The 15,257-nt window shown below is 36.9% G+C and overlaps 1 protein-coding gene across 1 annotated transcript; it reads right to left on the bottom strand.

Annotated features, from left to right (window-relative positions):
* Positions 1–978: 978 nt before the first annotated feature.
* On the bottom strand, positions 979–11,260 carry zgc:171740 (uncharacterized protein LOC795694 homolog). Its single transcript, XM_046868330.1, has 6 exons — positions 11,207–11,260; positions 9,604–9,768; positions 7,902–8,354; positions 7,495–7,705; positions 4,759–4,788; positions 979–4,652 (listed from the first exon to the last, which is right to left on the bottom strand). The coding sequence occupies exons 1-6, from the start codon at positions 11,258–11,260 to the stop codon at positions 4,468–4,470; spliced, it is 1,098 nt and encodes a 365-aa protein (XP_046724286.1). The 3' UTR covers positions 979–4,467.
* Between the last annotated feature and the right edge of the window lie 3,997 nt (positions 11,261–15,257).

The raw sequence follows: 15,257 nt of genomic DNA, 5'->3' as shown, positions 1-15,257 counted from the left end.
GCAGTTTCATTGGATGGTGTTGCTGTGATAATGCGTCGCTTGCTATTGATTTCGTTCAAATGCTAAATAATCCTCACTTTCATTCCGTATCGAATGTAATCACAGCATGGATAAACGTATACAATTACATACAATTGCATTAGGAACACCTGCTCATTCAAGAAATCGTTCACTCAACCAATCATGTGGCATGTGTGAACAGATGCAGGCAAAGGGCTTCAGGTTTGTTCACGTCAAGTATCAGAATGGAGCTATTGGTAATATTGACTTTGGAATGAAGGTTGTTTGCCAGACAGGTTGGTCTAAGCATTTCAAAAACCGAGGATCTGATATTTTTAACACAAAAAGTCTTAATGAGGCAGAGCAGAGAAAAACAGCCAGACTGGTTTAAGGTTTCAAGAACTTAAATAACTCTTTATAACCACGTTGTGCAGAAAAGCATACCTCAGAACACACATGTCAAACCTCAGGATGGACTGATAACAACAGCAAAAGTTACATCTTCATCTGTTCAATTTGACTGAATCAGTATCCACTGTCACCTTAGATTTCTATTCTTGTCTAACAGGAGTAGAAAGCAATGTAGTCTCCTGCTATGCTTTCCGAGATGCTTTTTTGCTCTTTTTTGAGTTACTCTAAGCTTTTTAATCTACTGGGAAACTCTTGCTGGATGTTTTTTGCACCATTCTGTGTAAACTCTAGAGATCGTGGTGTCTGAAAATCCCAAGAGATTCAGATTTTTCCCCACCAGCCCACTTACAAAAATGTCAGTTGGTAGTTCAAGCCAAAATTGAGATTGTCTGCCAATTAGATGTAGGCATGTCAAAAAAATGTCAAGGTTCCCTGGTGGTCTAGGGGTTAGAATGCGGCGCTCTCACCGCTGCGGCCCGGGTTCGATCCCCGGTCAGGGAACCAACCCCAGCCACTCTTAGTGCCGGTCCCAAGCCCGGATAAATGGGAAGGGTTGCATTAGAAGGACATCCAGCGTAAAAACATGTGCCAAATCAAACATGCGGATGATCTGCTGTGGCGACCCCTAACGGGAGAAGCCGAAAGAAAGTTTTGTCAAAAAAATGTTCAAATTGCTCCTGCATTACAGTGTAACCAAATAAAATAATGTATTTTGAAATTTTAACATGTAAAGAGTTTCGTGAGACTGAAACAGATATTAGTGGATCAGAAGGGGCATTTCTTTATATATCTGATTATGATAAAAATCCATCTTTTCAGGACAATATTGTTCGGATACTGTTACATGCCAGAACAAGCTTAACCTCAGTGAGACGATTACATAACAGCTAATCAAGAAAAAAAAAAAAAACACAGAGTAATATTCAAATGTGAGATACTCATGTACACACTACAGATTTATAGCGGTTTATGAAAGATCTGGATGCATCATTATATGCCACACTATACATTTTGATAAATACTACAGACAAAAACACACATGAATAGTTATGAGAAATTTGCCGTTTACCCTCTGTTGATACAGTGCAGTGTGGCTGGGTGAAAAATGCTGCTTTGACGTTTGATGGTCAAATCATACACGTATAAATCAAGTGTGTATTGTTTGTACCTTTAGATTGCATTTTTTTATTAATGTAGAGTAAAGCTTAAAAGTATATTAGTGGTCCTCAAGGTTGATTTATGCACTTTAATATTATACTTGCATTTCCAGGCACAAAACATGTCCTCTTGATGGTTCCATACATTTTGGTACCTTTATTTCTGAAAATGAAATTTCCCTGGATAGTGAAAATGATATGATTTTTATATAATTACTTTTCCCTCTAAATAGACAGAAATTGGTTTTGACTAAATCCTACAGTAGAACTAAATATGGCATACGGTACTACATTTGTTTACCGGTGCCCTGATTGGCCCAGAAGTGAAGCTATAGTACATTCAGAATATGGAAAAAAAAAAATCAAACAAACAGAAGCCTTTAATAACACCTACGGTCAAAGTTGTGTGGCAATTGATTAAATGTAAAGTCAGTGGTAACAAAACAGCTTATTTACAGTTATAGCTATAAATACATTTGACTGGAGCCTCAGACGATGTTGCATTGGTGTAACACCGATTCTCAAAGTGGGATCCAGGAACCTTTTTTATTTTTTTATTTATTTTTATTTTTTTGGGGGGGGTTGTATGCGATTACTTTTCTTTGTTTTCATGCTGAAACAGCAAGTTTAATTAAAACTTTAGTAACTCCTTACCAACTAGATCTATAGATAATAAATAACGCTAAAATACAAACAAATAACAGTTTGTTATTTGTAAAAAAAAAGAAAAAAAAAAAAGCACCATGTTTCCAAAAAAATCGCTAAAATGTTATTGTACACATCTAAATAATGAGGTTAATATTAGAATTTTATTATAAACATGAACTGAGGCAGTTAGTGGACTTTTCTCACAACTAAAAGGTCCCTGGTTTGACGTTTGAGAACCCCTGGTGTAATAAATCCACGAGTGTGTTAAAAAGCTCTCTGGTGCAGAGCGCTAAATGGACGCGTGGGCAGTAATAAGAGCACCATGTGACTAACACAAACCAAGGCTAGTGTTACAGCTGCACGCATCTGAAGGAAGACCATGGAACCGTCCGAAAAACCACCAGCTCAGCACAACGGTCTACTGTGCATAAGAAATAAGATGGCGATGAGGTTGTAAAGTGTACCTTCACCACACGGTGAACAGCACGTGGCTCGTTTAAAAAAAATAATGCATCGTGGAGATTTAGTGTAAAAAAAAAAAAAAGCTATGAGAGTTATTTTCTTGTCGAAAGTCATCATACGTGAATGCAGTCCCAAAATCACCACAAACAACACTGTTTGTGAATAAATTTTTGTGTGTGTGTGTGTAAGCCCCACCTTCTCCACCCAATAAAGCCAATCATAATTAAATTGAAACCAGGGCAACCAATGGTCAATTACCATAGTAAAATAAAAAATATGACTATGCAAATTCTGATTCATTATTGCTTCATGAACATGTAGAGACACAAACAGCTTTCTAATTGTAATATATAGAACTGGAAATATATCCTTCGATTCATCTTTGTTTCATTTGTCTTTGTCATTGGGAATCCTGAGGATAACAGCGGGTGAAGTGGAGGAATACGCTCTGGGTAGAACGCTTGTCGTTTGCACAATTTGCATTACTTCATCGTGCTATTTATGATGTATATGATGAGGTCTGACAAGAAAAGAACTACACTGATAAGGCTGGTGAAAAAAAGCGAATATGTAAAAGTAGCACCTGATTATAGACATGCGCATGCAGCCTACACTTCAGCTTTCCATCTGAAGCGCAAAAGTTTTCTCACGCAGCTACAGTCCGTGATAACTCGAGCTGTTAAACCACAGTGTATTTAACAAAGTATTCCATTAATGGCATGAAAAGACATGCAGTTATCAAACAGATGTGCTGCAATAGGACAATAATCAACAGTGCGTTTTATTCCTCTTATACCACAGCAATCACATTTTTTTTTTAATTGAAGAACTATGCGCTGCTTAGAGTTGCATTAAATGTTGCAAAACATCCATGAGATAGGTTAGTTCCTGTTATAGATTACTATATAGCAGCAATAAAGCGTTATTCCCTCACCTGCACATCTCTCTCTCTCTTTTATTTTTAGTGACTTACAAAAACTGACTAAATGTTAAATAAACATCGCAACAATTATTATTTTTTTTACTTTTAAGTCTTGGATTGCATGGACCACTTGTACTTGTCAATCATACGTATCAAAACACGCGTGTTAATATGAACCTGTAACGTGCTGCACAGAGCTGCTCTTAATCAACTGATTAGAATTGAGAATTCAACAATGCTGTGGTATAAACGTCCATTACCTGTATTACACTCGGTGTGCAATAAAAGCACAAAGAGAAAAAAAAAATCGAACAAAAGCATGACATGCAGTGAAGAGAAAACAAATTGCTCGATAACTCAGTCACTGGAAAGCACACACGCTGGAAAGCATTGTAGATGGTAAACAAATTGCGTACAGCTCCGTCTTCCCTGGAGCTGAAAAAGGCATCATTGCTCATCAATGTTTGCTCTGATTACTATCTTACCAAAGACACTACAACAGTGAAGATTCAGCTGCTAGATCAGATAAGCTTGATTGTCCCTCATAACTTCAGATATTTAATGATATGTTATTTTATGATACATGTTTCTGAATGTTACCCAAATAACTAGCTAGCAAACCAGGCGTGCTCGTTCACAGTCAAACATCACACCATTGTGATAATGGAGGATAATGCGGAAAGGGATACGCATCCCTAGAATAAACCCCCACAAAAAAAGTTTAATCAGAAACAATAAGGAGGATCAAAGAACGGTGACTGAGCCTCACATCTCTCTGGGCCTCCATACAGGAACGGTAGATGGAATGTGTGTGGGTATTAAAGGAGTGTTCTTCAGGTACTCTGGCTCTCCGCTTTGCCCCCCCCATCAGGATCTGAAGACGTGAACGGCACGCACCACGTACTGTCTACAGATGGGACACTCGCTCATGCGTTTGCCGCACTTGCTACAGGTCACCATGTGGCCACATTCCAGCAGCACGCAGTCGATGGGTGAGTCCATGCAGATCTTACACAGGTTCTCCTCCTGACCGCTCGGCTCGGCTGGTTCTGCTACCGACACAGAAACGCACATGCTTTACTACATACACGCCTCGTTATATACTTTATTCCACATGGGGTGTAGTAACTATGCGCTGGTTAAACAAGTAACACATACCTGTGCCTGATTCGTTTTTAGTGTTTGAAACTGCAAATAAACAAGCAACAAGCAAGTAAGCAGTTTATCAATCACCAAAATTACTACTACTAGCACACTTTCTGGATAGTAAGAGATTATTAAAGCAGCCTAACTAACATGGATATAGTTCATAGTGTTTTTATGATAAATGTGTGATATAGCAGTTCAAGCAAGATAATCAAAAGATTTATTCAGTTTAGCGTCTGCCCGAAGTGTCCATCTGTCCTCTGTGCGAATGGACAAGTTAAAGTACAGCAAGAAGGTAGAGGTTTGGAAACACAGAGTCCTTTATGAGACACTTCCATGCTCCTTTTGTTTTTATGCACCACAAGCGGTAAAAGGCAAAAACACACAGAAATTGAACAGTGTATGACGAAGTGAAGGGAAATTGTAATACTACAGCATATAAGGAAACTGTAAAGCAGGGGTCCCCATACTTTTTTTCTGTGAGGGCCACATAATTATTCCTTTCTTTAAAGGGGGGTTCAGGTCGTTCTGTAAGAGTAAATTACATGGGCCAGCGTGACTACCAGTATTACTGTGGAGATTTTACTACGATTTGAAATGTATTTATTATGCGTCCTAATGCTAGATTAGATTATTATTTTGTTCTGCACCGTACAAACAAACAAGCATTACTTTTTAAGAGATACAGAGCCTATCAAAAGAGAATTATTACTATCATAATGACATTTTTTTACTTATATATGCATGTATATGCATATGGTTGGTGGGTGAATCTAACAGATAATTAGGCAATGCTGATAATAGTAGAATAGTAGATTTACCGATACTGATAGCTGGGTTGGATCGCACCCGCAGATAACCAATTATTCAACCGATAGTTTTTCAAATGAATACTGAACAAAAAACAAACAAACAAGCAAGCAAACATAACACGTCATATAAAATAGTTCTGAACTTTCTTACAAATATACAGTACTAAATCAGGGAAATGTGCTAAAGGAAATGAATATGAATATATAAATTAATAAATATTATTATATATTCATAAATTATAAAACAAATATAATAACGTGCGCTTCATTAGGGCTGTAACGATTTCTCAATTAACTCAAATAATTCAATTACAAAAATTAATCAAGGTAAATTATTTCCCTGTTTCGTTTAGTCCATTTAACTAAACATGGAGCACTTTGTTACCCCCATATCATTATTACTGATGTACCACCGCTAAACTCTGTAGCGCTCTGGACAGGGAACACAGAAGACGCCTCAGAATGAAAATAATGGAGGAACAGGGAAAAACAACGAGAGGCAAGGAAAAGATTCAGGCCAAAGAAAATGCCAGAAAGTTTAAGAAAAGTTTCAAAAGGTTTGGGATAATTTTAAACTAAAACATAAAGAAAACAGCGTACAGTGCAGTTTGCGTTTTTTTTAAGAAATTAAAAAGTCCCTCCTCGGTGCAGGTAGTGAAGCACGTTTGTAAAGCTGGTGATTAATACATGGATTTAGCTGAAAATTGACGCGTGGAAAACACAATTTTCTGGAGACAAGAAAACCACATTGTGATACTGTGCGAGATTTATTAAATAAACCAGTGAGAATAATCTATGTGACCTACAATGTATTTGTATTTTGATGTAATATGGCCAATGAAAATGTACTAAATGGGTTTAGTTTTCACAGATATTCTTGTAAGCAATTTCAGCCATAAAAATGTACATTTTTCTAATAAGAAAAACAAATTACTTGTTCATTTTAAGGAGTGTCATTAAAAAGTCTCATTTTCTCTCTATTTAGTATTGCTGTTTAATAAAGAAAAAGTACTTTTTAACCAATTACTTGATTAATCTATGGAATAATCTTAAAATATTCGATAGCAGCAGCCCTGCTCTCCATGCAGCGTGCCGTCTCACGTGTAAAAACAAACAGCACGTGGTGTCAGTAATTCGTCTCTAGAGGCCGCTCTTGTAATGACAGCGGACCGGAAGCCGGAAAAACTATCGGTTTGGATTTTTGCAGCAGTTCCCGCCATCAGCTATCGGTGCCACGATAACTAAACATTTTAGTTTGAAAGCCAACTTTATTATTAAATACAGATATGATAAAACATATTTAAATAACATTTTCTAACTATGTCTCTGGCATTGTTCGGAGGGTCTGGCTGTATTCAGCCCGTGGGCTGTAGTTTGGGGACCCCTGCCCCTACAGCTGTGTGCTTCCAACTTCATAGCAGCTAAGATTACAGAACATCCATATACTGTATGGGTCTGATAGTCAGGTGTGGTCAATTTGTGTTTATATTATGCACTGTATACTGTATGCTGAAGTCACCCTGTGAGCATCTAAAATGTGGTCACAGTAGAAAATAGCAAAGGTGAAAAAATGAACCTGATACAATAATGATTTATTTGTCTGTGGTGTGTTATGAAATATTACAGTTTAGCCATCGTTAGTGTTTTATTAATCATTATGTTTGAAACAGTCTATCCATGGCTGGTTAATAGGAATAGATTATATTTCTGTTGATTAATTAATTTTTATTATGTGTAGATCACGTGTGGATCTGGATATATATTTTATTTTGTGGTTAATAGTTATTAATTACTTCCCAAATCATTCTGAAATGATTCTAATTGAATCTATAAAAAAAATGACAAAAAAAAGGATATAGATAGACAAAGATACAAACCAAAGCTAAAGCTGCAGTGTGTGAGGGATATGATATCGTGTTGATGTGGAGTGACTTACCCAGGTTGTGGAGATCTTTCTGGTCATTAAAGAGACGTGTAACTCTTTCCATCAGCTCCCACTTCTCACAGCAGCCTTGAAAGTTCACAAAGTTGCGTGCCAGGATTTCCTTCAGCTGGCGCACTGTAAGACCCTCAACGTCCTCCACGCTCCTCAGATCGGACAGAGACGCCCTGCGACTGTGCACCAACGTCTCCCTGCTGTCTGTTGACTAACACACACAAACGCTTGATGTTTATTACGATCAGCTGATTTTATTTATTATTCTTCATACAATTGTATCCCTTTATACGTAAAGCTACGTTTGCTACGTCCTGTTATCTTACACCTACTTTATAAACAAGTATAAAACGTTTGATACTTAATAAGACAATAAAAGGAACTTGGTGTTCGGCAAACGCTTTCACCTCATCATCGTCGTCATCGTCGTCATCTTCATCCTCATCTTCTCCCTCCTCCTCCTCTTCTTCCTCTTCGTCCTCCTCTGTAAGAGACCCTGGCTCCTCGGCTGCCTGGGATAAAGGTGTGTGGGACTGTGGGACATCTGAAGCAGCTGGCGGAGGCGCTGAGTTGCTGCAACCGTTACTGCTGCTGCTGCTGCTCCGACTGTTGCTGCTGCTGCTGGGTGTGTTTTGGTCCAGCACGAGCTCCACCAACTCTTCCTTCTCGCGGCACATGTGAGTCGGAATGTCATGCAGGTGCAGGTAGTCTCGCAGCTCCTTCACTTTCAGCCCCATCAGCTGGCTCCGCTCGAACCGAGTGCCGAGGAAGCGCCGACACGTCTGGCACAGCGCCGGCCTGAGCTCGGGCTCCACCCAGCAGCGGCTGCAGAAGTGCTTCTTGCAGTCTACACACACATTCTGTATCAGAAGAACCATGACATCAGTGATCAGTTGAAGCCTGCCGATATGCTGAGCCGCTAATTACCATAATCGGATCGGATGATATTCGACGGCCTCTTCGCTACCTGCAATGCAGCACTTTACTTTCCGGACTCATCTGAGACCTGTTCCGGGTGTGTCGCAATTATTACACACTTCTCACTGCAATTTCCGATGTAATTATTCATAATATTTGCAAGAATATTGCCACAAAAGCTCTCTAAACAAAAACAAGCCTCTGCTGTGCAATGCTCGGAAAGATTCACCGGTTAATTACATCCCTAACCCTAAAAGTGTAAAACAGATTCAAACATGTCAATAATAGAACAAGAAAAGAAGTAAGGCTTTTACTTGTCACAAATGACAATACAGTGAAATTCTTGCCTCACATATCCCACCATGTTAGTAAGATACAGCCCCCCTAAAGCACTGCTGTGTCAAAGGAAGAGAAGGTTAATGTCTGTGCTCAACGGCCCAACAGTGGTAGCTTGGAAACGCTGTGACTTAAACCCTTAACCTTCTGATCAGTAACTCAAAGACTTAACAATTGAGCTCCACTTCCCATACAAGCCACACTGCACTGTTACTGTTGTGCATCTTAAAGTCAGCACTGTGCCATTCTTGTTTACTTGAGGAATACCCAGGAAAAGGAAATTGAAAAAATATTATTTTTAACAATATGGTGGTGAATAGATAATAAGTAGATAATTGATGGCCACATGACAGAGTGAATCACATCACATGAATCGATGTGGCCCACATGACAGAGTTACTGGTAGCTCAGTGGTTAAGACAATGGACTTTGGCTTCAATGATCGAAAGTTGAAATCCCAGCTACACCAAGCAGCCACTGCTGGGCCCCTGAGCAAGGCCCTTAACCCCACAGGTGCTCTGTTGTATGAATGAGAATGTTCTAACGCTGATCTTTTACTAGTATTTCAGCTATATATATATATATATATATATATATATATATATATATATAAACATGTTACTTTCAGTTTTCACTTGCGTTATAGCAGCTGCAAACATTTAAAATCTATTGTCTTATTAAAAAGAAACTGCATGAGGAAAACGTTGCATATATAAAGAAACAGTTTTACCTCTGACTTTTGGTAATTAACTGCCTTTCATTATTCATACAACACTAAATATGATAATGTGTGTGTGTGTGTGTGTGTGTGTGTGTGTGTGTGTGTGTGTGTATATGCATGTGTGTCTGGTTCACCCTGCTTGCCGAGTCGACCTGGCCTCCGCAGGCCCTGCACAAGTGTTCGGGTGACGATGGAGCTGGGCTGAAGCCCGAGTTTGTGTAGGCCTGGTGCCATGTGCTGCTGGTTTCTTCCACGGTGGCGGTCGTTTTCCACACAGAGCCAGTTACATCAACATCAGGCTCTCACACTGCTTCCTGACCAATCAGAAACAGAGAAAAAACTATAGAAAACCATACACACACACAAAACACACACAGAGATGCCAGATCTGCTAGAGCTTGGTATAACAACACAACGTGTATATTTTAACCAATTTCACCACAGTAGAAATTAATATTCTGATTCTGACTGACTGAAGCAGAATAAAATATAAAAACAATCATTAAACAGCTTTTACAGCTTTTTTCTGGCTTTGGCTATATCCTGCATTAGATCTCTCATCACACTGCTTATCCTGTTCTGTCTTTATCCACAAAACAGTTTCATATTTCAATATTATAATGTTTGATTTACATGATTTTCAGGCTTTTTATGCAATCTACTGTAACATCGCAGAGTTTCTGCACGTATCCACAATTTCAATGTAATGATTTAAGATTTCTTTTATGTCAATTGAAGTTTCAGTGCAGATATCATTTAAAACATGTTTCACAGCAACCAAAAAAACCCACAAAAGCCACCCCATACTGTAAATGTTGTCCAGATATTAAATAACAACAGAAAAATGTTTCATATTTTAAAATAAAAACTTTTGACAAATTAAAATTAAAAATGTTTTTGGATAACAAAGTAATATTTATATTAGTTTTATTTCCTATAAAATAATAAACTATTTATGTAACATAGTAAAATAGTAATAGTAATATCGTTGTTGTTATTAGTAGTAGTAGTAGCAGTAGTAATGCCATTATCATTTTTATTAGTAATAATGCTAGTAGTATTGATAGAATTATTATTATTATTATTATTATTATTTTTTTTTATTATTATCAGTATAACCAACAGTAGCAGTAATGGTAATGCCATTATCACTTTTATTATTAGAAGTAGTAGTGCTAGTAGAATTATAATTTTTTATTTTTTTTTACTTTATGAAGGACACACATGGTCCATAAACACAGACAATGCAGTGTAAACAAACAAACAATCATACAAAAAAAAAAACCCATAACAGACATAATCCACAATATTAATATCAATATTAATAACATTATTAATTATTAATTAATTATTATTATAGTAGTAGTAGTAAAAGTAACAATATTATCTTTTTAATTATTAGTAGCGATGGTAATAGTAATAGTAGTATTGGTAGTAATGCCATTATCATTTTTATTCTTATTGGTTTTATACATTTTTTTCTACTGCTTATTATTATTACTACTATTAATAATAGTAATGCCATTATCTTTTTTGAATTATTATTATTATTAGTAGTAGTGGTGGTAGTAGTATTAATACTATTTATTATTATTATTATTATTATTATTATTATTATTATTATTATTCATGTTGTTTCTGTAAAAGATATTATCACTATCTGTGTCTAAGCCAACAGAATCCTTTTTTTGGACTTGTTAGAGATGAGGTGGTCTTGGCACTGGAGTCTCCACTAACTTGTGTTGTGTGTACACACCCTGGACTGGGTACTGCTGCATTTACACTGCTCATAGCTACAGTTAGAGTGAGACAGCTGGGGCAGTTTTACACTCCTGAGGGTAGGAGACACTTTTCCCCCTCATAAATCAGCTCAGGGTTTATTACAGCTTATGTCATATACAGACCAGTATAAAGTGTATAAGCTCAGATCCACTTTATTACACCTGTGTGCTCCTTAAAGGAATACATATATATTATATTATTCCATATATTATATTATTCCTATCACACACACACACACACACACATACACACACGCATACACAAATATATAGATATAATAATTATGCACATCTGGACCATATAATATCCAGATGTATGGGCTAATTCGCTTACTGGTATCAAGATGTGTAATATTTATCATATTTATCAAATATAAAACCAGCCAGAGAGACATTAGAAAGAAAAATATGTTTAAAATTATTAAATATTTTCTTTCTGTTATTATTATTATTAATATTATGATTAAATAACACAAATGATACGCAGCGAATTTCCCATCGAATAAATTATTCGGCTGTATCCTACATGACTTTATACTCCCTACCTAGGCGCACTACATAATTTATAATATAATGACTTCTCTGCGCCCTATCTAGTCCCCTACATAACCATCAAAGAGCGGTTTAGGACTCGGCCTTAGTAATGCCGCAACCAGCCGGCTGCGCTACAATGACTTAGCTAGCTCGTGTGATGCTAAATGAAATAAATGTCTTACCGAAAAGCCGATGTGCAACTCGTTTCAGTGCCAGTCATCTCGTTCTTCCGTTCCAGGTGTATCGCATGTTCTGTATTACAGGGTATTTGCTTTGAATGTATATTAAATAGAGCGTTATGAAATGAGAGCACTCGGACAGCGGCTCGTGGTCACTAGTTCCCGCGACAGAGAACGAGGTTTCGTGCCTTGATGTGTGAGAACACTGCCACCTACTGGACAGACATGAAATAACAAGGTGATGGAAATACAGTGAAATACTTAACCCCTGATCAACCAGGGTTTATTACAAGTAAACTATTCTTTTTTTCTTTCCCTTTTTCTCCTAGTAGTTATCTTCTGTCTTGCCTGTATTTCTAAAAAAATTCTACGGTAACATTCTATTTTTTTTTTATAAATATGAAAACTGTATTTTGTATTAAATAAAGAAAATACATAAATCTGTATTCTATTTTCTATCTATTTCTATTCATCATTTATTCTTACTTTTTGCATCGATTTCTGAAAATTCTCCAATGTTTGTCTGTACCATAACACTATTTTTACAAATTGCAATGATATACTTTTTATTATTTAAAGAAAAGGAAAGCACATCGATCTGTATTATATCTTCGATCTGTTTCTATCTAGCTTCTATTCTAACTTTTTCTGCATGTACTCATTTATGGAAACCACTAGTTTTATAAAAGGAACAAATAGCTTTTTATAATTTAAAGAAAAGGAAAGTTGGTAAATCTGTAAAACATTATGCAACTTGTTGAATTTTGTCTCCTGAATGTATACTTCAGTCTCAGTGTATATTGTTCTATAAGGATTAACATATGTGTGCTGTGGCTAGTGAGTTGAAGATAGTCTTATATGATGGCAAAAACTAAATCTTAAAACTGCATTTCACTGCATATAATTACACTAAATGTTTAAAAGTGTGTGGTCACCTGACTATCACACCCATATGTGTGTCACAGTTGGTTCACAATGTTCAAAGCAAACAGCTATCTAGATTAAATATAGTGCAATGCAGATGGCACCTGATATCAGTGTCTGGCCTCAGTAACAAGCTCTAATCACCACAGCTACACCCCAAAAATCCAGTGGAAAGCCTTCACAGAAGAGTGAAAAAAGTGAACCAAATCTGGAAAAGAATGTAAAAAAAACAAACAACAAAGCACATATACACTATATGGACAAATGATTTGTGACACCTGACTCTTTCACTCATATGTGTTTTTTCCCCAAACTGTGTTGTTAAGAAAACGAGACGCTATCTCTTTCATTCAAAGGGGATTGAGTTGGACAGGAGAAACATTGAGGCGGGTCATTCTGTCCTACGGAGATATGAAACAGATAAACCAACCATAATCATTCGCTTTACTAACAGAAAGCAGAAGAAATCGAGCTGTTGAAACAGGGAAGACGAATGAAGGACACGGATGTGTATCTGAATGAACAGAAAAAAATGTTTATTTTTCAAAAACATTACAAAAGATTATGTTTATACAGTATGTGGAGATTTCGATATTGAATAATTGAATTCAAACAAGCATAACATGACAGAAGATTTCATTAATATAATGTATAGCACAGGCTTTCATTCAACAATCACCTGGCCAAGTAGAACCACATGTCATAGGGCTACATTGAGTTTCAAGTATTAAGTTTTATGTCAAAGACAGTTTGCACAATGAAATTCTAAATTGAGACTCCAGCAAACTACAGCAATATGAAACATTAAACATTAAACAATAAAAAAAAAAAAACAAGATTTATTTACAAGAGGGGCAGAAGTGCGTGTGTGTGTGTGTGTGTGTGTGTGTGTGTGTGTGTGTGTGTGTATATATATATATATATATATATATATATATATATAAATAGTGTAATACTCAAAAAGACTTGTGGCTGTAACTGGTGCCAAAGGAGCTTCAACAAAGTATTGAGCAGAGGCTATGTGATACGTGATCTTTGTTTTTTTCAAACACACTTTTTTCTGTCGTTATTTGGCATTGCTTGTAGAATTTTGAGGAAAATTATGAATTTAATCTATTTTGGAATAATGCTGTAACATAAAATGTGGAAAAAGTGAAGCGCCTTTCCATGTCTCTATCGCATAAGGTGTCCTTGACCGGAAAAACGTTGAAGACCCCTGCTCTAGTTGACTGTGTGTTTATCACCACCAGGGTGTGCTGTTTGCTCTTAAACTTTAGAGAATAAACAGAGACTAGATATGAGTGACACTAAATTGGACTTTATAGACATTTACTGCTGTAGTTGCCTTGCCTTATACATTATATATATATTATATATTTTAAGTTTACTTGATTTCAATCATGGCAACAGTAAATTCATTTAAAATAGTCTTTAAATAGAATGGTTGCTTTTTATAAACCATTTCTAACAATATTTATATATATAAAATTCCCTTTTACAATTAACAAAAAAAGTTTAGGCTGGTTTTTTAGATCTTCTTTTTGCTAAAATCCTATTAAACCTCTGCAACCCAGGTTGATGATATTTCTTCGTCTGTCAGAGACTCACAAGCGAGGAAAGTGAAATAAATTCACTAGTTAATAGCAGTCAAAAATCTATGATCCCCAGCCATTGTTGTTTAAAAAGTAACCCAATGCTTTGGCTCATGGGAGGTCAAAAAGGCAGAGGTTAATAACCTCAGAGGTTCCTTCAAAGCTTTTGCACGTGCTGCTCTCTCTCTGGAGATAGCAAGCTAATGAAATTACCCAGAGAGAGCAAATCCAGCTGGCTGCTGCTGTTGGATGTTGGCGGTTTGGTCTGTCTGGCACACAGAATTGCGCCACTGAAAGGGAAAGACAGGCAACTGGGACCTGACCTGGAGTCCAGCTTGCAGATGTTGATAAAGAACTAGAGAGACTCTATAAACGAGACAGCAGTGTCCAGCTGAGTCGACCATGAGGCAGCTGCAAGGCCTCAATTCCTTCTGACCATGCAGACTGCTTCTAAATGTTGTGCTGATTCCCCTTACATTATTATTAAAGGAGGGTAAAACTGGTGCCTCATAACACCTGGACAGACCCTTTTCTTTTGGAAGTGTATGTACATAATTCTCTCTCTTTCTTTAGCGGTTTCCTCATGAGTCACATCCATCCACATTTAAACAATTGTGTTTTGTAGTGACGCAGGTGCTGTTGCATGCTTGCAGTTTGACCGTGTGATGGAATCTATGCAGCATTCCTGTGGTCAAATAAGGCCCTGGAGCTACACTTGAGCTAACATTTGTCGGCAAGAAAAAGGCAAGGCAGCATCAAGACTAATATAGACTCAGCG

The sequence above is a fragment of the Silurus meridionalis genome, chromosome 15 (genome assembly GCF_014805685.1).
Source record: "Silurus meridionalis isolate SWU-2019-XX chromosome 15, ASM1480568v1, whole genome shotgun sequence".
Lineage (NCBI taxonomy): Eukaryota > Metazoa > Chordata > Actinopteri > Siluriformes > Siluridae > Silurus > Silurus meridionalis.
The sequence above is the reverse complement of the archived record's forward strand: the minus strand, read 5'-3'. Positions and strand labels throughout refer to the sequence as shown.

What these genes read in the sequence shown, in the direction of transcription:
- zgc:171740 (XM_046868330.1), bottom strand. Translation starts at nt 11,260, where the DNA reads ATGAGCAGTGTAAATGCAGCAGTACCCAGTCCAGGGTGTGTACACACA. An exon ending in ACGATGACGACGATGATGAG is followed by an intron (nt 7,706 to 7,901) that starts GTGAAAGCGTTT and finishes TGTGTGTGTTAG; the next exon opens with TCAACAGACAGCAGGGAGAC. An exon ending in GAAAGATCTCCACAACCTGG is followed by an intron (nt 4,789 to 7,494) that starts GTAAGTCACTCC and finishes GTTTATTTGCAG; the next exon opens with TTTCAAACACTAAAAACGAA.